This window comes from Protomyctophum bolini, assembly GCF_963924005.1.
Source record: "Protomyctophum bolini genome assembly, chromosome: 12".
NCBI lineage: Eukaryota > Metazoa > Chordata > Actinopteri > Myctophiformes > Myctophidae > Protomyctophum > Protomyctophum bolini.
In genome coordinates this window covers 395312-422427 of record NC_137873.1, presented here as the reverse complement: position 1 = coordinate 422427, position 27116 = coordinate 395312, and the positions used below count along the sequence as shown (strand labels likewise).

General features: G+C 42.3%; 1 protein-coding gene across 1 annotated transcript; it reads left to right on the top strand.

The window, feature by feature from the left end:
- Positions 1-253: 253 nt before the first annotated feature.
- On the top strand, positions 254-8800 carry LOC308325381 (uncharacterized protein; the record flags this gene model as incomplete). The annotated part of the gene is made up of 6 exons (XM_080777866.1): positions 254-329; positions 3200-3286; positions 7510-7626; positions 7772-7912; positions 8488-8619; positions 8787-8800. 6 exons carry the CDS (start codon positions 254-256, stop codon positions 8798-8800), a joined length of 567 nt encoding a protein of 188 aa, XP_080633992.1.
- Positions 8801-27116: the final 18316 nt, after the last annotated feature.

Below are 27116 nucleotides of genomic sequence, written 5' to 3'. Positions count from 1 at the left end.
AGCAAACATTTCGGTCCTAAGACCTTCATCAGTGCTATATATACCGGTAGTCTTTTTCTGGCAAGTTTTCGAGCCTGTCAGAATTACCTCTACTTTTAATCATTTGAGGGAATCATTTGAGAAGATGATGTGAGAAATGCATCAGAAAAGATAAGAGTCAAGAAGAGAAAAATACCAGTGCGAGATCATGTTAGATGTGTGAAAAGTGACAATACTATTGACAATATCCTAAGGTGGAAGGGCCAAGGATGCCATGGAGGATGCTGTGGCCACTAACCCAGCCTTAGCCACTGAAGAGGCAGGACTCAGCAGCCAGGTGGACACCACAGGTGGGTCTGGCATGGGACGTGCAAACATAAACATCAAAGGGGGCTTCAGCCCCTGCCCTTTTGCCCGTCTGTAAAATAACTGCCCTTTCTGTGGTGAAAGAAATGCAAATGCAACTCCTTTCCTTTCCAACATGCTGGAAGGCAGCGCATTCAGGAGAATTGCTTTTCTTTTACGAAGTCTCCTGAACTTGAACATATTTGTTTTGAAATCCACTAGCTAAAGAGTGCTGGGTTGCGCCCCCCAAAAAAGCTGATCTACAAGCTCTCAACGTGTCGCGGTGCGACGCGTTGTGAGCTTGTAGATCTGCTATTTTCGCTATTTTTGTCCAAAAGTGCCCTCTTACGGGATTGCAGCCCCTGCCCCTCTAACACTCTCTGCATGTCCCTGGGGTATGCAGGACGCATGTTCATGACGTCTAGATATTAGATCTATAGGACATTTATTATGATATCTCTGCTGTCGGGGAGAAACCAACTCCAAAATGTTCATTAAAAAAACAATTTTAAATAATGCACACTGCCTCATCAAAATTGATATTGTGACTTTATATATTCCCGACAGTGACGATAGATACATTATTTGGTGACACTTTACAATAATATGGCCACAAATCATTAGCAGTCATTAGCATGACTCATTGAAGGGGCATTTCAAACATGTGAGATGCTCGATTCATAATTAGATTTTTATCAGACACGCCCCCTCAATTACAAACACTAATTGTAATTTCAAACTCAAATTTGAATACCATGATGGATTCATCTAAAACATCCGTCCTTGGTTCAGGTGACTGAATACTGTAACACGTCAGGGGCCATGCATTTTCTTTCTATAAATAAATAAAAAGGTATAATTGAAAAAACATAGCCCCTCATGAACTAGAATTAGAGCGACAATTAATTGTTGTTTTTGTCTTATTGAAGTAATAAGGATAAAATGCACATCAAATATCAAAATATAGGTTAAATACTGTCTGGGGTAGACCTATGTTTGAAAGTGAAATATCCCTTTAAACATCCTGCAGTGTTCACTTTTCTCATGCCAATGAAGCCAATTGAATTGAATTGAATTGTCATGATGAATTGTGCATAAACCTTCTCTCCGTCGCAGCCCTTTTTACTACGGGAGAACCTACACTACAACGCCATGTCATAACCATGTTTATTGAAATTATAGCTGTCATACATTTACGCCGATTGCTCCATCACCTCTCATATGCTGTAAACAGTCGTTGCTTAAAGTCCCTATATTGACTGGCTGAATGGCTGATGTTGAACTGCACTGTGGCAGAGAAGTAACAGATAGAAGCGTGCAAACTTTATCCCCAGACTATAGACCCCCACCTCCTTGCTGATGCAGTGACTGTCCTGTTTCTGGTTTAGCTTTACGCACAGGACGTATGAATCTCTCCCTCTCCGGTCAGAGTGGGTTGTTGTTTATTTGCATGGCTCAGTCAGAAAAGAAGTAACATGAGAACGTTATCGAGTTGTATAGGAGGAGGAGAAGGAATACATGTTCACGTCGTGAACGTGGAAGGTCAGCAGATTGTATTCTGGTGTTGTGCTGCTGGCTGCTATAAATGTTAATATAGACCTATGTCTTCTATTGTGTTCTGAAGGTCAGGCTGCTGTACTGCCACTAGTGTTAATGTTATATTTTGTATTGTGTTCTCGGCTGCGCTGCGCCGCGCTGCCTGGGTACATATACTGTGTGTGTCATGCAACCCATTCTGGACGGGAACCCCTTTTGGTGAATTAAGCATTATGTTATTCTTTAGCTGTTGAAAAATAGCAGATCTACAAGCTCATATAGCACAGCACAGAGTGCCGCGCTACGAGCTTGTAGATCTGCTATTTTCTTTTAATAGTGAAAATGTGGCGCAAATCTTTGAATATATATATTCTTTCAGAACGAACGTTTTTTTAACTCAAATCTTTGCTACTGGGGGGGGGGGGTCCCCTGGAACAACATATTTTCAGATGGGGGTCAGCGGCCAGTTACATATATTTTTGGGGGTCCTTGACATGAAAATGTTTGAGAACGACTGACAGCTCTCCCCTGGAGTTGTCTCCTTTGTTAGTCTCAAACAAAACTCAGGATTCCCTCCCAAACATTTCCACAAGCCTCCCTTATATACCAGGTGAGACCCCACCCACAATGATTAGTAATTGGACCAATCTACTCAAACAAGGTAAACCATGACCCATGAGTTAGACCCACTATACAATTACACATTTCCTTCATTGAGTCTGAATGTTTTCCAAGGCATCACATCAAACACAAAACAATTATGATAGCATTAGGCAACACAGATAAGTAGTATATGATGCTACACACAGCCACACCTCCAAGGAGCTTGAAGACAGTCAATTAATGGAAGCAGCTGTGCAGTGTGTGTTTGTAATGTTCAGTTTCACATTGTGGAGTCTTCTAGTGTCTATAGGGCACGGGTTGCCCCGTGACACCATACATGGTAAATGGTGGCCCGGGGGCCACATGCGGCCCCCACCTTCACTTAATGTGGCCCGCAGGTTAATAGCAGAATACTCATATATTATTGATTTCAGCTAATTACTAGAATTCAAATGCTATTGTCTTTTTTAAATTAAAAGGTTACTTTTCAGGATTCCAATTCAGAAATAGCAAAAATAATTCATTGCATTATTCTGTACCATTTTTTGCCTATATAAAATTCAAGCATTCTAGTACCAGACGACGTCCTCTTATGTTCATTTTGACCGTAGTTTAATCTACAAAGAACACATGTGAGAAACACATCAGAAAAGATAAGAGTCAAGAAGAGAAAAATGCCAGTGCGAGATCATGTTAGATGTGTGAAAAGTGACAATACTATTGACAATATCCTAAGGTGGAAGGGCCAAGGAGGATGCTGTGACCACTAACCCAGCCTTAGCCACTGAAGAGGCAGGACTCAGCAGCCAGGTGGACACCACAGGTGGGTCTGGTATGGAACGTGCACACATAGACATCAAAGGGGGCTTCAGCCCCTGCCCTTTTGCCCGTCTGTAAAATAACTGCCCTTTCTGTGGTGAAAGAAATGCAAATGCAACTCCTTTCCTTTCCAACATGCTGGAAGGCAGCGCATTCAGGAGAATTGCTTTTCTTTTACGAAGTCTCCTGAACTTGAACATATTTGTTTTGAAATCCACTAGCTAAAGAGTGCTGGGTTGCGCCCCAAAAAAAGCTGATCTACAAGCTCTCAATGTGTCGCGGTGCGACGCGTTGTGAGCTTGTAGATCTGCTATTTTCGCTATTTTTGTCCAAAAGTGCCCACTTACGGGATTTCAGCCCCTGCCCCTCTAACACTCTCTGCATGTCCCTGGGGTATGCAGGACGCATGTTCATGACGTCTAGATATTAGATCTATAGGACATTTATTATGATATCTCTGCTGTGGGGGAGAAACCAACTCCAAAATGTTCTTTAAAAAAACAAATTTAAATAATGCACACTGCCTCATCAAAATTGATATTGTGACTTTATATATTGTATTCCCGACAGTGACGATAGATACATTATTTGGTAACGCTTTACAATAATATGGCCACAAATCATTAGCAGTCATTAGCATGACTCATTAAAGGGGCATTTCAAACATGTGAGATGCTCGATTCATAATTTGATTTTGTCAGACACGCCCCCTCAATTACAAACACTAATTGTAATTTCAAACACAAATTTGAATACCATGATGGATTCATCTAAAACATCCGTCCTTGGTTCAGGTGACTGAATACTGTAACACGTCAGGGGCCATGCATTTTCTTTCTATAAATAAATAAAAAGGTATAATTAAAAAAACACAGCCCCTCATGAACTAGAATTAGAGGGACAATTAATTGTTGTTTTTTATCTTGTTTGAAGTAATAAGGATAAAATGCAAATCAAATATCAAAATATTGAATGAATCATTAACAGGTTAAATACTGTCTGGGGTAGACCTATGTTTGAAAGTGAAATATCCCTTTAAACATCCTGCAGTGTTCACTTTTCTCTCATGCCAATGAATTGAATTGAATTGAATTGAATTGAATTGAATTGAATTGAATTGAATTGAATTGAATTGAATTGAATTGAATTGAATTGAATTGAATTGAATTGAATTGAATTGTGCACGCATGCACGCGATCAGCTCACGCATTTGTAAAATACAAATAAAACGTCTCATTCATAAAAAAATCGATGCATTGTTGCATCGATTTCATTAACACAAGTCGATTCAAATTAGAATTAGAATGAAAAAATATATATATTTTCAATTGTTTTCCCCATATCATATTTTTTGCTCTGTGTGCGTGTGTAGCCTACATAATTCAAACTGTAGGATTGGTTATTGTGACGGACAGAAGTCATTCCTAATTCCCTTTGCATAGCGTACCGGAGCGCACTCAGAACGCGCCCTTATTTAAGAACCTAACTGCATCTGTGTGTGGCTCTCAGCGGTGTCCCACTATTAGCGACTTTAAGCAACGACGGATACGGCAGTCGGCTACGGCAACCGGAAATGGATCAGTGCTCGATACATAAACCTGCTCTCCGTCGCAGTCCTTTTTACTACGGGAGAACCTACACTACAACGCCATGTCATAACCATGTTTATTGAAATTATAGCTGTCATACATTTACACCGACCATCACCTCTCTTATGCTGTGTTCGTCCTGAAAACAGTCGTTGCTTAAAGTCCCTATATTGACTGGCTGAATGGCTGATGTTGAACTGCACTGTGGCAGAGAAGTAACAGATAGAAGTGCGCAAACTTTATCCCCAGACTATAGACCCCCCCCCCCCCCCCCACCTCCTTGCTGATGCAGTGACTGTCCTGTTTCTGGTTTAGCTTTACGCACGGGACGCATGAAAATGTGGTGCAAATTTTTGAATATATATATTCTTTCAGAACGAACGTTTTTTAACTCAAATCTTTGCTACTGCGGGGGTCCCTGGAACAACATATTTTCAGATGGGGCTCAGCGGCCAGTTACATATATTTTTGGTGGTCCTTGACATGAAAATGTTTGAGAACGACTGGCAGAAAAATGTCAGGATTTAGAAGGCATTTGTAGAATCGTCCTCAGGTCTAAATGCGTTAAGCATTATGTTATTATTTAACTGCTAATTCTGGGGGTCCTTGACATGAAAAAGGTTGCACCACTGTCATGATTTAGATTAGAAGATATTTTGACGAATCGAGCTCAGGTCTAAATGGGTTAAAATGGCCAGGGTCCACTTACTGAAATTAATTAATAGTTACCGTCCGTATGCAATAAAGAGGTTTTCTTCTAAACCAGTGTTTCCCAAACCTTTTTAGCCCGTGACCCAAAAATAAAAATATGATGTCTCCCCTCCCCGACACCCAAACTATAGCCTAGTTAAAATAGCCGATCTACAAGCTCACAACATGTGGCTTCGCGCCGCATTGTGAGCTTGTAGATTGGCTATTTTCACTACTACCTAAACACTTGTTTTCAAATTTATGGAATTTCTTTGATATTCTTTCTTTGATTTCTTCATGACATTACTTGTTTTTAATTCATGAAACTTTTTGCTTTTTTGGGATTTTCTTTTTTTTTAATGTCCTGAAATAGTAATAATTAAAAACAAAATGTCGGAAACAAAACATAAAGGGACCCATAACAATGTGTCCATGACCCACAAATGGGTCCCGACCCCCTATTTGGGAAACAGTGTTCTAAAGAACAAGTCTAAAATTCTAAATTTAAGGAAACACAGAAAACAGACTTAAATGAGGACATTTTGATCTGTAAGGGCAAACCTTACAGTATACAGTATATACAAAAATCAATTGCAATGCTTAATATAATATTCAAATAGTGAAATCTTACCTGAAATATAGGTTCAAAAGTAGGTCAACTTCATTACGCTTGCATAATGGCTATTGGCTACCAAATGAACTACTTTTCTCCAGTGCATTTGGTGCAACAGATAAACCACAACTAGACCCAAGCTGAATGTATTAGTAGAGACGATCCATGTTCTCTGTTACAGTGGAACTCATTTATTCTGATATTTGTCTCCTCAGCTCTCCAGACTGAATCACACAACACAACAGGTAAACAAAGAACACATTATTATTATTGTTGTTGTTGTTGTTGTTGTTGTAGTTGTTGTTGTTGTTGTTGTCCAATGGATCCACTGTAGTTATTATTCATTCACAATATATTGTTAATACATTTGCATTGGTTGGTTAGATATTCATAAAACTTTCACTTATATGTTTATTTAGATTTATTTTTAAATAGCTAAAATAGCCGATCTACATGCGATGCGATGTTGCGATGCGTTACAGAGACCAAAACTTACAAGCCCTAATAGATAGGAAAATAGTAGATCCACAAGCTCAGGTTGTGCGCTTGTAGATCTGCTATTTTCACTGTCTTACTTTATTGCGTTGTGTGCTTGTAGATCGGATTCACTAGTAGGAATAAACACGCCATTGGGAAGGTTTAAGGAATTTATTGACAATGAAGAAATGGAAGGATGAAGGTGGGATGGATGAATGCGGGCGAGTAGGTTCCGGGGGGGGGGTCGCCGACCCTGGAGTCTTTGGGGAGGAGGTCGAACGGCACTCGTCGTGTGGCGTTCGTCGTAAGGCGTTCGTCTTACGGTGCGCATGGACGATATCCCCCCGCAGGAACCTGATAAGGAGGGGAGAGAGTTTTGTTTTAATCGTTTGATCCACTTTTGGCAAGGTGGATGTAGTTGCTCCTTTGGGGGGAGCGGGGAGAGGAGCTGCTATGGAGGTGAAGGGGTGGGGGTGGGTTGCGAGAGCCTGTGGAGGCGGCTAGTGTGCGACGCAGCGAGGCGGGCGAAGCAAGGAGGATTCTGGCTGGTACTGGGCAGGTATAAAAGGGGGACGGGTAGATTGACGTGGAGGGAGGAGAGTGGCATGAAGGGCAGGGCCAATGCGCGTTTCTCCTCCTCCTGAACATCAGCTGTTCCAACTCCATTATATAGGAACAAGCAGGGAAAAAAGTTGAAATATGGAAAAAAGAGGTTAACGATATTATATCCCAGGTGTGGTATTGACAATAATAAACACAGACATTCATAAATGAACTTCACGCATAACTGTCGATAGCACTGTTGCTTTTTCCTCTTATTGTGTAATAATATCCCAACAACTACTTCCTGTGCCTCAGTGTTCAAGTGTGACAGCGAAGAGTTCCTGTGTCAAAACAAAATATGTGTCCCCAAGAGCTTTGTGTGCGACCATGACGACGACTGTGGTGACGGCTCAGATGAGCCCAAGGAGTGTGGTGAGTGGACGCTTCTCATACTGAATGAATATGGATATGAATTCATTTGGTCTCAGACGGATAGGAAAATATGTTGTGCCTAATGCGAGATCTTGCAACGTTTCAAACATATTCACAATGTCAAGCTCTATACTTCCTGTTCCAGAGTATCCACCATGTGGCTCCAACCAGTTCCGCTGTGCCAACGGCCGCTGTCTCATCCAGAGAGCGTGGGAGTGTGACGGAGAGCTCGACTGTCACGACCACTCAGATGAAGCTCCCAAGAATACTCGCTGCAAAGACCCAAGTAAGAAACGCACACGCACGCACACATGCACGCATGCACGCACACGCACACACACGCTCTCTTTGCTGCTCAGTGTAGTGGAATAGATGGCTGTCAAACTCCTGTCTCTTACAGTATATACTGTACATACTGTACCTGTGCATGTCAGAACTACTGGTGTGTCTTAAATAAATACTCTCATGTGAGGTGCATGGGGTCATTCCCTATACATATTATACGTTGTGGAGAGATATATCAATATTGATTGATTGATTGACTGATTGATTGATTGATTGATTTATTGATTGAATATAATATTAGACAGAAATGCAAACAGCACGAGTACAGTCAAACACAAAAAGTGGTGTGGACTGGATGGATTGTTTCCATCAAGGTCTTATGTAAAAACAATCCACAATACACTATTCTATATTACAAGGTTGGATATTGAAGATATCAGTCACACATTAAATTAATAAACAGATACATTAATAAGAGAACGTCAAACATCATCCATAGACATAACTATAGAACTGGCTTTTTGCTCTTTTTCTATAATAATGGATTGACCTAAACAACTACTTCCTGTGTCTCAGCAAACCCGTGCCGCAGCGACCAGTTCATGTGTCAAAATAAACGATGCATCCCCAAGAGTTATGAGTGTGACGAACACGATGACTGTCGCGACTACTCAGATGAGGCAGGGTGTAATAGACAGGGTGTGCGAGGTAAGACGCACACATGCACGCACGCACGCACGCACACGTACACACACACACACACACACACACACACACACACACACACACACACACACACACACACACACACACACACACACACACACACAGACACAGCTATGAGTGCACCTCTAACATCTCCAAATACATTCCAGCAATGAAGACTTAGTGTCGTAAACTTTTACACGATCAGAATCACATTCATCTAAACCTCCTCTGCTTCCATTGCTCTTCCCTTTCTCCTCCTTTCTCTAAGTTTCCACTCCAACAGAGAAGAAATGCTATGTTTGTCACAACGGGAACTGTGTCCAGGAGACAGTGCTGTGTGACGGCAAGGACGACTGTGGCGACGGCTCTGATGAGCTCAGCAGCTGCTCTGTTAACGAGTGTCTGAACAGCGAGCTGAGTGGCTGCTCCTCCCAGCTCAGCTGTAAAGACCTCAAGATAGGCTTCAAGGTATGGAATCAACAGCGCCATTTGACACAGATTCCACCAAGACACTGATGAAACACCTGGTCAGCATCACGCTCTGTTCCTGTCTCCTTACAGTGCACTTGTCCCAGCGGCTTCCGTCTGAAGGACGATGGGAAGACGTGTGTGGACGTAGATGAGTGTAGCAGCTATCCCTGCACCCAGCACTGCAACAACACACAGGGCAGCTTCCACTGTCTCTGTGTGGAGGGTTACCAGCTCAGCCCTGAAGACCCCACCATCTGCAGGTCCACATCTGGTAGGAAACAGCACTGAAAGCACATTGGTTGTCTATTCCAAGAATAGCAGATATACGTACATTATACAAGCTCATAGCGCGGCACTATGTGCCGAGCTATGAGATCGTATAGCCAGAGGCGGACTTACCGTTGGGCTAGGGTGGGTTGCAGCCCGGGGCCACCGACTAGGGTGGCCCCCGGAAAATATTAAAAAGAATATATATATATATATATTATTATTTTGTTTTTATTATAAAATTGTGTCTTTTTAGAGACAAAACAAAATAGCACAATTTTTTTCGCGGGTCGCGGGGCTGCGTCGCTCGCCTTAAGGGGGGCCCTCAAATTTGCTCCAGCCCGGGTGCCCTCTGCAAGGTATCCGGCTCGTATAGCTCTGCTATGTTTGAAAAAAAGTATGACAAATCTTTGAATATATATATATCCTTTTTTAAAGCGAAAATGTTTAACTCAAATCTGTGCTTCTGGGGGTCCCAGGGTCCCTGTAACAAAATACTTCGAGATGGGGGCCAGTTACAGATAATTTCGGGGGTCCTTGACATGAATACTTTTGATAACCTGCACCGACATTTTTCAGAAAACTGTTTGGGTTTAGAAGACATTTGTAGAATCGGCCTCAGGAGAGAGAGAGAGAGAGAGAGAGAGAGGCCGCACTACGCCGAGCGGCCAACGCTGTGAAATACTTTCACAGACTTTCTTCATCTTGTTTAAATAATAAATACTGATGAAACTTTTAAATGAAACAAACATGTTTAGCTCAGCATCATCTAACTTGAATTAACTTGGCATGTGATTAACATTTTTATAAGATGATCGGATCATCCGTGATAGTACTTTTTATAAGCATTGGTTTCATGTTGCGCTGCTGTCTCTGTCAGATCAATAACCTGTCGACGTCAGTATCAGTGGGTAACACCCTTCGCTACGAAGGGTAGCGTCCCAGATCGTCCCAGATCCCTCTTACAAACTGCTGCGTACGACAGTAGACTGAAGCTAAGAAGGCTTTCAGGAAATTGTTTTGCATTCATCCAGGAGGTGTTTTCCCGAAGCCAGATAAGAAGACTCGTAATGCTGTGCTCTTGAGAACCAACTTAACCCATTCTGACCTGAGATCAGATTCATACGAGGTTTCCACTGGACACACACTGGTCTGATTAACCCATTCTGACCTGAGATCAGATTCTAAAAATGTCAGTCGTTCTTCGATTTCTTCAAAAATAGCAGACCTACAAGCTCGTAGCGCGCCACTCGGTGGCGCGCTATGAGCTTGTAGATCTGCTATTTTTCAATAGCTAAAGCATAACATGATGCTGACACCAAAATGGGTTCCCGTTCAGAATGGGTTAAGTAGTGCTTCCTGAAAGCAGTTAGGTAGCACGTAATGCTGTGCACTTGAGAACCAGCTGCTATACTACTGAAGATACTGCATGAACTCAAAACCTTTTGGGGAAACGGGTTTGCTGCTAAATGCAGTACCTTAGGAGGCCTGAGTCTGACGTCTCTCTGAGTTGGTTATTTTAATTCATTCATGAATCTTTTTGTTGTCTCTTTTTGTCAATCTCTTTGTAACTGTTATTTTTGTCTATTTAAACTCATTCAGCACAAGAACCCCTTTGGGTGTTTTAAGCATCATTTTGAACTTCTATTGAAAAATAGCAGATCTATAAGCTCATAGCGCGGCACCGAGTGCCACGCTAAGACATTGTAGATCTGCTATTTTTGAAAAATCATGAAAATCTGGCGCACATCTTTGAATATATATTATTTGAGAGCGAACATTTTGAAGTCATATCTTTTTGCTTCTGGGGGGGGGGGGGGGGGATCCCTGGAACAACATATTTTCAGATGCGGTTCGGCGGCCAATAACATATAATTGTTGTGGTCCTTGACCTGAAGTAATTTGAAAACCACTGACAACTGTCATGATTTAAAATAATCTGGTCTCAGTCCTAAATGGGTTAACATACATAGATACAGAGTTTGGTTTTATTTGCATTTTCTATTGTTGTATTGGCTTATTGTTTGTTTGTCTGATGTCACATGGCAGGAACAGGTATCTGTTTCTTTCTGTACTAATTGTGGTGACTGTCACAGAGAACCCAGGAGTCCGGACAACAATTGGCCTATATCAAGGCGTTTTATTTAGAAAAGGAAGAGGGGACAGTTATAGGGTTTCTCAGTAGTATCTCCTGTATGGCCAGTTCCCTCGCTCTACCCCTAGATGGGGCGGTTCGTCCGTCTGTCGCTGGACCTCGTCTCTGCGGCAGATAGGGGAATGTAACAGTGATATATTATAATGCGCAGTCAGTGTCTCTTACAGTCGGATCCACTGTTAGCGATACACACGGCAGTCCTGTATTGCCACTCAGCCTTTCCCTCTGGCTGTGGACTCGGGTCGCGATCCTGTCACTCCCTTTCCAATACTCCGTATGATTCAGATTATCCTCCTCTTCCTTGGTTTCCCTGTTGGCAACGCTTATAGTTTGCACGCGCGCTCCCAGTGCGCGTTTAGCGTGCTGTCGGTATAAGCTTGGGGGGGGGAATAAGACAGAGTCAGTATGACAATTCAACACAGTGACAGAGTGACAGTTGAATTAGTGGTTTCTCGACTCACCGCCCTAGCAGTCTCGAATGACTTGCGACCTTACCCCCCGGAGTGTAATCTGCTCTGAGGCAGAGAGAGCTCAGTTTTGTAGTGTCTGATGGGCGAATGCCTGTGACGCGCATCCCAGCTGGTCCAACAGGTGACGGGGAATGTACCTGTCTTCCAAAACCACTCCCAGTGGTAGGTGGGTTCCTCTCCTGTCTCTCTGCCTCTGCTGACCTCCGGGGGTATTCTTACCTGGGCGGTGATTTACCATCGAGACACCACATAATATTGTGTGTTATTGGTCTAATACAATCTACGTTTGTAAATTATCATTCTTGGTAACTCTAATATTTACATTGCTTTCTCATCTCTACTGTATGTAGTTTTATAAATGATGCATGAATGTTCATGAATATGTTCTGTCTCTCCCAAACAATCAAATTAAGCATTCCATTTTACGCTAAATAAATGTGATTTTCTCTAGATGTGGAGCCCTTCCTCATCTTCACCACTGAAAACGAACTGAATAAGATGAACTTGAACGGCTCCAACCACACTGTGCTCAAACAGGTGAAAACCATTGAACATACTGTAACAACACATCCTATACACGCTTACATCCACCAACCATAACACATTTGAGCCCCTAATGAACTGCATAGACGATATTAAAACCTGGATGGATGAAAACCTCTTATATCTCAATGACAATAAAAGGGAAAACATCATCTTTGGACAACGCTCCAGTGGCTCCACCCCTCCTGTCAACAACCTTGGCCCCCTCACTTCCAATATCAACACAGGCGCAAAAGAATCTTGCTGTTATTTTCGATAATATTTTTTAATTTGACAAGCAGATAAGCTCTGTTGTCAAAACAAGCTTTTATCACCTACGCCTCCTCGCCAAGGTTAAACCCTGCCTCCCCCTCAAACAATTTGAAATGGTCATTCACTCCTTCATCTCCTCAAGGCTGGACTATTGTACTAATACTATGGCATCAACCAATCCTCACTCCGAAGACTCCAATTAGTCCAAAATGCTGCTGTCCGCCTTCTCACCGGAACTAAAAAGTTTGACCACATCACACCAGTCCTGATATCACGCCATTGGCTCCCGATAAAACGAATAATTGATTTTAAGTTCCTACTTTTTTACTTTTAACCCATTCAGGACAGGAACCCCTTTTGGTGTTTCTAAGGATTATGTTATACTTTAGCTATTTAATAGCAGATCTACAAGCTCATAGCGCTGCACCGAGTGCCACGCTACAAGCTTGTAGATCTGCTATTTTTTTTTAATTGAGAAAATGTGGCACAAATCTTGAATATATTGTGGGCGCCACTGAACAACGATAGGCAGGAGACACAGCAAGGTTTGCCTACTCGGGCATTTATTGAGAGGATTATGTTAAAGTTCAAATCAGATCCAGCACACACACTTGGTTAACTTGGGTTCTTCCTATTTCCAGGGCAAAACAGTCTATAATTCTCTCACTCCTATTCCTTCAGGAGTGTTATTTCCATCTGGGTTAATCCTCTTCAGGATTCCTCCATCCCGGGGTTGCCTGTGTAATGAGAAACACTATTAGCACAGAGTCTGAACAAGTGGCAACAGTGAGGGGATGTGTGTTAGCACAGAGTCTTAACAAGTGACAACAGTGAGGGGATGTGTGTTAGCACAGAGTCTGAACAAGTGGCAACAGTGAGGGGATGTGTGTTAGCACAGAGTCTGAACAAGTGACAACAGTGAGGGGATGTGTGTTAGCACAGAGTCTGAACAAGTGACAACAGTGAGGGGATGTGTGTTTGTGGAGACCTACCGCCAGATTGCCACGTCGGTGCTCCCTCCGTGAGTCAGTGGAGAATGAGGCGGAGCGTTCATCTGTCTCCTACCTTTCAAACATTACGCGCGCAGCGCGGCTGTTGCGTAATTGCTCTGATTGAGGAGGAAGACGGGTAGATACGTGTGGTCAATCACGTGACCCAGGGCGGGTCGCTGTCTTCTGAGCTGTGCTCCGCCTCTGACGCTCCACTGACTCTCGTTGGGGTGGCGCTCTGACGGCCCGCTGTCATGTGACATCCCACAATATATTCTTTCACAGTGAATGTTTTTAACTCATACCTTTGCTTCTGGGAGGACCCTGGAACTACATATTTTCAGATGGGGGTCCTTGCCATGAAAAAGGTTGAGCACCACTGAGAGACACTGAGAGGTCTATAAGGTCTAAATGGGTTCAATCTCTTGCCCTATATGGCTGAACGTATAGCGCTACAACCCTCCCAGAGCTCTGAGGTCTGCTGACCAATCACTGCTGACCGTGCCAACCACCTGAACCCTCAGAACAAGAGGTGACCGCGCTTTAGCGGTGGCGGCCCCAGAGCTGTGGAACAACCTCCCCCCCTTTATTAGAGCCGCCCAATCCATCGAGATTATTAAATCCTTACTTAAAACGTTCCTGGATTTTAATGTAATCTGATTTTAATGTGCTCATATATTCGTATTGTTCATGTATCATGTTTGTCTCATTTGCCATGTATCTGGTTCTACTTGATGTAAATTGCTTTAAATGTTATTTGCTCTAAATGTTTTTTCTTTCCTGTGAAGCACTTTGGTCAATTTCGGTTGTGTTAAATGTGCTATAAATAAAGGATGATTTGATTTGATACAATTCACACACTGCTTTAGACATGTCGGAATGTATTCGACCTGTCAGAGACTAACTGCTAACTAACTAACTGCTGTGCTGTGACAGGACTTGAAAGGAGTGAGGGCTCTGGACTTTGACTACGAGCAGCAGATGGTCTATTGGACAGAAGGGTTCTCAGGGTTATATTTCCGAATGATAGAAGATGATCTCCCCACCAAGACGATCTGTCGTATGCACATCAATGGCAGTGACGTCCAGGTCAGTGTGACAAATACACAGATGGGAAGTGAAATAATGTCAGAAAATGGTTATACTTGTATTCAAAATGCTTTGTAATATCACTGTTGTTAGACAGTGTGGTGGTGGTAACTAAGTATTTTTACTCCACTACATTTCTAGGAAGGTAAAGGGTACATTCTGAATTAACGATCTATAAGCTCACACCGCGTCGCATCAAGACACGTTGTGATGCTTGTAGACCATATATTTTCACTACCAGATTGGGCCGGATGGGGGAGTGGGGGGTCTAAATACAGCAATGCATTGATACAAATTATTTATGTACACATTATACAGTATAGGCTACAAGTACGCCAGTACTTTAGCTCAAGTACACATTTATAGATAAATGTATACTTGCTATACGTAGTTGAGTAATATATACTCAACTACGTATCTATAGTATACGTAGTTGAGTATCTATACTTTGACTCAAGTACTGGGCTTGAGTACTTTGTCCACCACTGCTTACTAGTTACTTTGTAGATTTAGATTGTTATGATGTTATAAATAATAACATTCATTATTTAAAATATTCAACATAGTTAAAAAATAGCAGATCTACAAGCTCACAACGCATCATGTCACAATGCATTGTGAGCTATAGCATGTATAGACCTGCTATTTTCAAAAAGCCAAATTATGAAATAAGGCTTAAGTGCTGAGAGTTGTGCAAACAAGCAGAAAGGTTGAGTAGTGGCAGTTAGAACACTTTTTACAATATCCTGTGAACAAATGACTTACAAATAGAACAATAAAACGTGGTGAGCACTGCGTGAAAAGAGGAGTTAACGGGCAATTACGGGAACTGTATTTTGCCCGTAAACCTCAAGTTTAGCGGGCATATACATGTAATATACGGTAATACAGGTGTGATGGTACAATACGGGAGTTTATGGTTTTGTTTGTTGGAAAGATTAACGGGAGTTTCCTGTAATTATACACATCCGTATTCCAAGCTTTTTGCGCAGTGGAGTATATCCAGAGTGAATGTATGTCTCATTGACAGGTCCTCCACACGTCACTCAGTGGACCACTCGGTCTGGCTGTTGATTGGGTGGGAGGAAACCTCTACTGGAGTGACACTGAGCAGGACACCATAGAGGTGTCCAAACTAAACGGGGCGTACCGAACAGTCCTGGTCAACACCGGCCTGGATTACCCAGTCTCCATGGCTGTGGATGTACGCTACGGGTAAGTGTACTGTGGTGTGGTGATCATGAACCTTACACTGACTTTATCAACCGTCCTGTGAAAGACCACAGATACAAGAAGACTGAATTTACATCTAAAAGCTAAACGGATGACATTGCATCATATTTATTTGTTGTACCTCTTGCAGCACTGTTAATTTTGACAGCAAATTCTGATTTAGTCTTAGTCTTTTGAATACCACCATTTAGTTTTAGTCCTATTTTAGTCTTCTGAAATTGTTTAGTCTTAGTCGACTAAATATCAAAATGTTGTGGTCTTTTATTATTTTAGTCTTAGTCTTATTAATGCATGTACATTTTTAAAGATTTAGTCTTAGTCTTTTGAACAACACAGCATTTTGTTTTAGTCCTATTTCAGTCATCTGAGTCCTATTTTAGTTTACTACACAACATAATTAACAGTCTTGCAGATCTAGTTAAATAACAATCACATTAGTTCTTTTTTTGTATAAGACTAGGATGTATCACATGAGTATGAGTATATATATATCCGATCTACAAGCTCACACAACGCGTCTCACAGAGACATGTGTGAGCGTAGATCAGCTATTTTTGGTGTACTGTATGTTCCACCCAGAATAGGGATGCTGAAGTTCAAGTGTTTAAAGTAAACGTCAAGTATGAAGTTATCTGCATGGAAATGACTAGTTTACGTACCGTGAAATGACATAAAGGTTCTATAAAGTAACAATGCAATTCAGGGGTGCGGTTGACGAAAACGTTATTTTGCCGATCGAGGTGCACTGAGACAAAAATGTTTGAGAACCACTGCTGTACAGACAGTACTGTATGTGTGATTTGTTGTGAATAGACTAGTGACCTGACACAGTGTCTCCTCTGACAGCTACTTGTACTGGACAGACTGGGGCAGCAACAACCCCCACATAGGGAGGATAGGGATGGACGGCACCAACAGGAGCATCATAGTGAAGGATGGGATCACCAGGTCCTATGGCCTGACGTTAGACTACATCAATGATCACATATACTGGAGCACCGGAAATGGGAACAGCATTGAGTTTGCCAACCTGGATGGAACCAACAGACACACAGGTTACACACACGCACGCACGCACGCACGCACGCACGCACGCACGCACGCACGCACACACACACACACACACACACACACACACACACACACACACACACACACACACACACAGCACACGCACACGTACACACACACACACACACACACACACACACACACACACACACACACACACACACGTACACACACGTACACACACACACACGTACACACACACACACACACACACACGCACACACATGCATACACACACGCAGCCACACACTCACGCACGCACGCATGCCCGCAGCCACGTATGTAAGCACGCACATACTGTACGCTCACATGCACGCGCACACACGCTCGCGCGCACACACACACACACACACACACACACACACACACACACACACACACACACACACACTCATACATATTTATTGTGGGCAACATTTTGACACTGTAATTACACGATTCCAGGTCCATTTTACACTCTGTGTTAAAGGAATGCTCCAGATGTAAATGTTGTCCATGAGTATAGTGGAAGAAAAAGTAATTAAAGCAGTAAGAACATGATTTACTTCAGAGTACACTTTACTAAAACATTGTATATCTTATTATAAATAGTCTTATTGCTATTTCATAATATTCTGACGCTTTTGGTTTTGTGTGTCTGTAGTTCGTCGTCAGGGCAGCAGTATCTATACTATAGATATATCTATCTATAGTATTACCCTGTTTGAGGAGTACATCTACTGGAGCAACGGCTACGGCTACGGCACCGGCATCTCCAGAGCTCACAAGACTCAGGGAACCAACCCCACCAGACTCATCAGAAAACTGAACAGTCATCCATGGGACATCCAGATCTACCACCCATATCAACAACATGAGGGTCTGTACCACCTACTGTACACAACACTCTCATTATGACTCTGCATAATGTTTTATGACTTCTATTAACTGTCTATCATTGTATTATTATCTGATCTGTTTTGAAAAGCATTACGTATACAGTATAAATACACCCTATAATAATAACAACAACACAACAACAACAGCAACAATAATAATAGTCATATTGTGACAGTAGTATTAATAGTATTAGTATAGTATAATCGGAATTGGCCACATCGGCCATAAAAATGCCATATTGGTATTGGATCGGTCTCAAAATAATCCAGATTATTTAATCGGTTTACACCAGCAAAATAAATTAAAAATTCTACATTGAATTCATTCATTCATTCACACTTGGAAAAAGAGTATAGGCTATGTATTGATTGGCTTTGGGCCAAGCAGTGTTGTTTTCGTCGACTAAAACTAAGACGAAGAATGTTCGTCGTATTTTCACTGACAAAAACAAATGGAAACTAAATGAAAACTAAGCTACGATGACTAAAACTAAGACTAAATATACTGACAATTTCGTTGACGAATAAAAACTAGACTAAAATGTTAGGAAGGGACTAGTGGACAAGAGATCCAGTATATGTCATTTTACACTTGGTTGCATGCTGAAAATAGCAGATACAAGCTCACAACGCGTCGCAACGCGACGCGTTGTGCATTTTCAGCAAGTAAAAACAATCATTAAGACGGTATCAAGACCCGCCAAAATACATTTTAGTCGACTAAATTAACTATAGATTTAGTCGACTAAAATCTTATGACATTTAGTCGACTAAAACTAGACTAACACTAAGACATTCCAGGTGACTAAAATGTGACTAAAACTAAATGAAGTTTCAGTCCAAAGACTATGACTAGACTAAAATAGAAATGTGCTGCCAAAAACAACACTGGGGCCAAGCCCCTAGAGGACCTATAGGCTTATTTCCATTGTGGCCCTCTGTATAATATCGGAATTGGTCAGATTTGGTATCGGCAGATATGACCCTGCAAATAATGGGAGATCGGATATCGGTCATTATAATTTCATAACTGTGCACCCCTAAACAGTATTGTAAAATAATAGTAGTAGTAGTAGCATTGTATCATAGTAGTACAGTAGTAGTATTCAGGGCTCTCATATTCATTACATGTGTACATGTTTTCCTGCAGTGTCTGCTCATCCGTGTCAGACCAACAATGGAGGATGCAGTAACCTGTGTCTGCTCTCACCTGGAGGAGGCTACAAGTGTTCCTGTCCCACCTACTTCTACTTGGCAGCGGACAACAAGCAGTGCATGTCCAGCTGCACTGCCAGCCAGGTGATTCACCTCCAGTTCACTTGTGTTATACGCGTTTATGTCTTTATAGGTCTCGTGTCTGCTGTCGATAGTCATTCTAAAGATGTGTGTCGTCTCTCCCGTCAGTTTGCTTGTAAGAACTACAAGTGCATTCCGTTGTGGTGGAAGTGTGACACGGCAGATGACTGTGGGGACGGCTCAGACGAACCTGCAGACTGCTGTGAGTAGAGACTCAGAGACTGAAACACATCTTACTACATGTGTTTACACTGATTACACTTATTACTTTGTACTCCAATGTCCTTTAACTGTTTCTGACGCCTGCATTAAATATATAACTACAAATGTCTTCTAATTCATGACAGTTTCTTAAAATCCTGTTTCTGTATGTCAGTGGTGCTCAAACCTTTTCATGTCAAGGACTCCCAGAATAATATGCATTTGGCCGTGGACCCCCATCTGAAAATATGTTGTTCCAAATATTTGAATAAAAAATGTTCACTTTGAAAGAATATATGGTCAAAGATTTGCACCACATTTTCACGATTTTTCAAAAATAGAAGATCTACAAGCTCATAGCGCGGCACTCGCTGTCGTGCTATGAGTCCTTTTTGAGTACAATCTATTCGTAAAAATTAAATAGAGGTCCATTTAAAAACAACCAACATCCAACAGACCATACAAACAATGTAAAAAAAACAAAAAACAAATTAATAAAATAGCCTACTAATGTAAACAATTAAAAACAAATGGCTTCTAAATCCTAAAAGTTTTCTGTAAAACCTGTGTTTCTATGTCAGTGGTGCTCACCATTTTTCAGGTCAAGGACCCCCAGAATTATCTGTATTTCGCCATGTACCCCCATCTTTCCAGGGACCCCCAGAAGCAAAGATTTGAGTTAAAAACGTTCACTCTGAACGTATATATATTCAAAGATTTGCGCCACATTTTCACGATTTTTCAAAATTAGCAGATCTACAAGCTCGTATAGCCCAGCATTCGGTGCCGCGCTATGAGCTTGTAGATATGCTATTTTTCAATAGCTAAAGTACAACATAATGCTTGAAATACCAAAAGGGGTTCCCGTCCTGAATGGGTTTAAGGCCACATTTCGGTCAAGTCCATGCACAGTGCACACACACATTTAGAACTGATGGCTTCCCCTGTTGGGCAATTACAAAATAACTTTACACACAGTGTTATGAAACATGTCCTGTGAGTTGTAATGTTTGGACTAAACAATTCATTATAGTCAGTACATTTGTAGAAAAAGCGGAGATACGGGAACACTTAATAGTTAAAAAGGCGGAAAATTTTATTAAACCGACATGCTTCGACCGAGTTTAGTGATGATTGGTCCAACAACCGTGGTGAGCTAGCACAGCAGCTGGCCTCATGCCATCACGGTTTATCTGGTAAGACATCAGTTCATGTAGGATACTTCTGTCTGAAAGCCAGGTGATAATAAATGTCCTTTGACGACACACAGCAGAGATTTTTCTTACTCACTGTAGCCTATACTGTTTGATGGTGGCCGTTTGGTTTGAAGTTTTGAACTATAGGCTATACATGCTATGAAGTAATACTATACCGTAATGTACCGTGAACAATCCTCAAATATGATCCTCATATTTGAGGATTGTTCACGGTAGTGAAACAAAATGTGTCGTCCGTCCACTATTTGAAACTTACTTAAAATAGCTATATTCCAGGAACAGTCACAAAGCAGATATCCACCAATACAAATATACACATAGTTTGGGGAGTGGGACAACGTCGCTGCATTGAAACACATGTATTTTAGTGGTGGGCCAGCAAGGCCTTCTCTGCTGGCCTTGCACTTTCCTGATGCAGATTTCCTTAGCCAATCAGATTTCAAGTTTTCCCTGCTGGGCGTCTTCTTTCAAGTGCCAGGGCCAGCTAGCTGGCGAGTTCCCATCTGATTCTGATACTCATTCTGAGGTGGGCATTGACTGTGTGGATAGTTGTCATGATCCAAGGAATCCAGGGAATGTCAGTGATTGTACAACCTTTGATTCAAGAGTTACGGGTCGAAATGTAACGCCCGACCTGGTGGAGACAATGTAGTAATAGAGACAATCCACGTTATCTGTTGTGAAGCTAATTGATTGTGTTATTTGTTTCCCTTCAGCTCTCCAGGCTGAACAAACACACAACACAGTAACAACAACAGGTAAACAAAGATTACAAATCATCATAGATTATAGATAGACCAAGAGCTTCTTTTAATTAAATCTCTCTCTCTCTCTCTCTCTCTCTCTCTCTCTCTCTCTCTCTCTCTCTCTCTCTCCAGAGTCTGTGAGGTTGGTGAACGGGACCAGTGTGTGTTCAGGCAGAGTGGAGGTGCAGTCTAACCAGTCGTGGGTCTCAGTGTGTGAAGATGACTTTGACCAGAAGGACGCAAAGGTGCTCTGTAGGGAGCTTGACTGCGAGGCTCCTTCAGTCCTCCAGGGGGCGCTCTATGGAGAAGTGAACGCTTCGATGTGGACCAAAGAGTTCCAGTGTGAAGGCAGTGAGTCTGTTCTCCTGGACTGTAGAACCTCAGACTCAACTAGAAACACCACCTGCTCACCTGACAAGACTGTTGGACTCACCTGCTCAGGTAAATTTATATATATTCAGCTTTAATATTCTCCCCTCATCCCTTCTCGTAAATAAACCTTAGTTAAGTTCATAAATTGCTAGGTATGGAGGGCTCTGCAAATAACACACAGCCCACAGGCCCACAGCCTACGCACAGACAGATGAGAGAGAGGGAGAGGTTTCCACGTTCATAAATAAATAGTTTTAAGCGTTCCTCATGCCGTTATATTGGCCTTTTTGTGACTGTTATTATGGTTAAATCAATTTATTTCATGTCATGAAATATTGGGCTTGACAAAACAAGATGCACATTTTACTATAATATAACACAAACGAAATAAATGAGAAAAAAATCACACACCCCCCCCCCCCCTCTCTCTCTCATTGGCAGGCAACTGCAGCACTCTCTCTCTGTTTCTGGCACAACAGCGCCCCTACTGGTACTCATGATCGTGCTCATTAACGTCACAGACACACATAGTTAGGCGGACACGGACATTGCTGGTTGTAGGAGTGGTTGCACCACTCAAAAAGTATCAACTTAAATATATTGAAGATATTCAAAAAGACACTGAACTCTCTGAGATAACGACACCTTTAGTTTTTGATGAAATAAAACGTTGTTGTACTACTTACTCCCTTGTCTCTGTACAGAGCCTGTCAGGCTGGTGGGAGGAAGCAGTAAGTGTACTGGTAGACTTGAGACGCAACACCAGGGAGACTGGAAACCTGTGGATGGTCGGTCTGACTGGAACCTGCAGTCGTCCTCTGTAGTGTGTAGGCAGATGGAGTGTGGCTCTGCTGTTTCAACACAATGGAGTTATGCTTCAACACTTCAACCGGTATGGAAGACACAACCGGTATGGAAGATGACAGTGTCCTGTGATGGATCTGAATCTTCACTGAGGGAGTGTGGAACAAAGACGCCTGATACTTCCAAAATGGTCCTGGAGGTATTCTGTTCAGGTAACACTAACAATCACTTCAGCAATGACTGTAATCTGTACAGTTCATTTAATTGGTCTGTCTGTCTGTCTGTCTGTCTGTCTGTCTGTCTGTCTGTCTGTCTGTCTGTCTGTCTGTGTCTTTGTTGAAACTCATGTCCGTGTCTGTTATGCCAGTGGTGGACAGTAGCAAAGTATGTTTACTTGTATTGAGTACTATTACTTAAGTACTTCTATTTTTGTATACTTTTACTCCACTACATTTCAAAGACATCTCTAGGAAGGGAAAAGTTTAACCACTTAAATGCACTTTCAAATACAGTGAAAATAGCAGATCTACAAGTTCACAACATGTTGCGATGTGACATATTGTGAGCTTGTAGATCTGCTACCTTCACTATCCTATCCCTATCCTACTATAATAAGGAAACCGGTCAGTGAGTCAGTCACTCCTGTCTGTTCTGGATGGTTCTCCTCAGTGGCTTGAGCAATTGCTCTGCACACGGGCATTGACCATTAGCATATACACACAACCACAACGCCTGTTTTTAACATTTAAGTTGTTTATTAGCGTTTCTGTGTTAACACCAGAGATTCGGATCGTAGCTGCTGGCCAGACACTGGCACACAGTGAACACCACAACACACACACACACACACACACACACACACACACACACACATGCTGCAAACTTATAAAGGGCTTTAATTTACGGCCCGAGTCCAACATATGTTTCATGAGCAGGAGGGCGCTTTGGGATATCATCCTCATAGCACAAGCACGTAACTTAACACAGCACGCCGGTCAGTTGACTTAACTCACAAAAATACATTTATCATCCTGTTTAACCTTCAAATAAAAATCATCTGACAATGCAAACAACGACACGTTCGTACTGCATGTATGCACGTTCTGGCGCGTGGCTATATGGAAAGCTCACTCCTCCGTTCTTCACTTGACGTGTAGATTTATGAACGAACTTGACCACTGAATGTACCGCTATTGGTGACGGCTGCTGTCTTGTGTCAAAAGCATTTTTACACAGTTTTAAATTGAGTGACTGGCTGTAGGCTATTTATGTAATCACGGGTAAGAGGGCTTACAACGGGTCCCTAATTTGACGGGTGGGGTGGGTCTGGTTTGTATTCTGATATAATCGCTGGTGACTGCATGGACGGTCTATGGACCGTGCAGGGCACGGGTTGTCAAAATTGGAGCCCATTCACTGCAGGGGTCTGCGACAACCTGCCTCACAAAAGTGATATTTATTTCATCTTAGACTGTGCCCATCAAAAGCTGATTTCCCACTGCATGGTCACTGCTTTGCCTAGCTGATAACAGATCAATAGCCTCCTGTAACAATGGCATACTTCGTTCACGCCTTCATTCTATTCAAATGATTCTCATTAATGTTCTTGATTAAAAAGATCTCTCTCTCTCTCTCTCTCTCTCTCTCTCTCTCTCTCTCTCTCTCTCTCTCTCTCTCTCTCTCTCTCTCCAGAGTCAGTGAGGTTGGTGAATGGGACCAGTGTGTGTTCAGGCCGAGTGGAGGTGAAGTCTAACCAGTCGTGGGTCTCAGTGTGTGAAGATGACTTTGACCAGCAGGATGCAGAGGTGGTCTGTAGGGAGCTTGACTGCGGGCCTCCTTCAGTCCTCCAGGCGGCGCTCTATGGAGAAGTGAACGCTTCAATGTGGACCACAGAGTTCCTGTGTCAAGGCAGTGAGTCTGTTCTCCTGGACTGTAGAAGGTCAGACTCAACTAGAAACACCACCTGCTCACCTGACATGACTGTTGGACTCACCTGCTCAGGTAATAATAAAAATCACACCCGTGTGTAAGTGAGGGGCGCATACATCATCACAGTCCGGCCAATTACAATTTGTGTCCTCACATTTGTCCTCAATGTTTGTGTTTACACACTTTTGTCTCCAGTGTTTGTGTAAACACTGAAAGCTGGACATAGCTGGAAAAAATAGGACAAAGGTTACATGCTTTACAAACCAAAATCTTAATTGAAAAATCACACCCATGTGAAGTGAGGGGCACATCAGCATGACGTAAAATTAGACACATTGTCTATTTGCTCAGACACTATGACACGACTATGGACACAGACTCTGGCCGTGGGAGGGGCTAGAATCAGTTAAAACAGAAAACAAACACAAGGATGTGGTTTCGATAGCCTGACAATCTACACTCTTTGTTAGGATGTTTTTGTAAGGAAAAGTAATAGTACTTTGTTTTACTGTACTTACGGTATTCTCACTTGTCTCTGTACAGGGCCTGATGATGTTAGGTTGGTGGGAGGAAGCAGTAAATGTACTGGTGGACTGGAGATCAAACACCAGAGAGAATGGAGACGAGGGGTTGATCAGTCGACTGTCTGGAACCTGAAGGCAGCATCTGTAGTGTGTCGGCAGATAGACTGTGGATCTGCTCTGTCGACACAAAGTAGATCTGCTGATAATCATACTGATGTATGGTCGATTATATCTTCCTGTGATGGTACTGAGTCTTCACTGAGGGAGTGTGGAGCAATGGGGTCTGACGTGTCCTCTGACAGTCTGGAGGTGATCTGTTCAGGTAACACAAACAATACTTCAACAATAACAGTAATCTGTACAGTCTGCTATTAAATTGATCTGGCTTGTCTGTCTGTCTGTCCCCATACGTCTGTCCATCCGTTGATTCATGTCTATCTGTGTGCGTCCGTGCGTGCGTGCGTGCGTGCGTGCGTGCGTGCGTGTGTGTGTGTGTGTGTGTGTGTGTGTGTTATGTATTTGCTGTATCACCGTGTTGTTCTTGCATACTGTAAATCGCTCTGGATTAATTTAACCCAATTAGACCTGATGACTATTTTACAAATGAAAAACCTACGTTTCTAGTATGTCAGTGGTTCTCAAACTATTTCATGTCAAGGACCCCCAGAATTATATGTATGTGGCTGGCATATCTGAAAATATGTTGTTCCAGGGACCCCCCCAGAAGCGAACATATGAAATGAAAACGTTTGCTCTGAAATAATTTAAATCCAATGATTTGCACACGTTTTCACGATTAAAAAAAAAAGCAGATCTACAAGCTAGTGCTGTGCTTTTCAATAACTAAAGTATAACACAATGCTTAAAACACCAAAAGGGTTCCCGTCCTGAATGGGTTAAGAGCGTCTGCTAAATGCCTACATTATAAATTGTGTGTGTGTGTGTGTGTGTGTGTGTGTGTGTGTGTGTGTGTGTGTGTGTGTGTGTGTGTGTGAGCGTGTGTGTGTGTGTGTGTGTGTGTGTGTGTGTGTGTGTGTGTGTGTGTGTGTGTGTGTCCTCATGTTTTCATCTGTTGTGAATAATGAATAAAAATGTTGAACACACTTTGTCTCTCTCTCTCCAGAGTCAGTGAGGTTGGTGAATGGGACCAGTCTGTATTCAGGCAGAGTGGAGGTTAAATCTAACCAGTCGTGGGTCTCAGTGTGTGAAGATGACTTTGACCAGCAGGATGCAGAGGTGGTCTGTAGGGAGCTTGACTATGGGCCTCCTTCAGTCCTCCAGGGGGCGCTCTATGGGGAAGTGAACGCTTCGATGTGGACCAAAGAGTTCCAGTGTGAAGGCAACGAGTCTGTTCTCCTGGACTGTAGAACCTCAGACTCATCTAGAAACACCACCTGCTCACCCGACAAGACTGTTGGACTCACCTGCTCAGGTAATCAGGGACGTGCAGAGGGACCAGGAGAGCCAGGGCTGTGGCCTGATTCTTTTCTTTTTTACTACCCAGATTTAGAGGAATATATCATTTTAAATGAACACTAGGATCTAGAACAAATTGTAACCAGTGCAATGATGCAGTAAAGCCAATATATACTCTAACAAAAAGAATACTTAAATACATTAATGAAACGAACAACATCAAATAGAATAGAACAGATACCAGGTCACTTTCCTATATCAGCTGAATCTCATCACGATTGCAAATGCTTTCCCCACACTGAAAGTACAAAAACTATCATTTCATTGGCATGACCACGATGGGCCGCAGAGACATGAAGCATCATTCCAATCACTTTAATTAGCATTATTTTCAACATGCGTGTGATTTGCTTTAAATGGTAAATGGTGCTTTTATCCAGAGTGCTTTACATAGATTGTGCATTACATTCACCCATTCACACACACATTCACACACCGATGGCAGAGTTAAGGTCCCCACACACCGAGCGTGTTTTTCGGATTTTTAGCTGCGTTTCTATCGATTTTCCGAAAA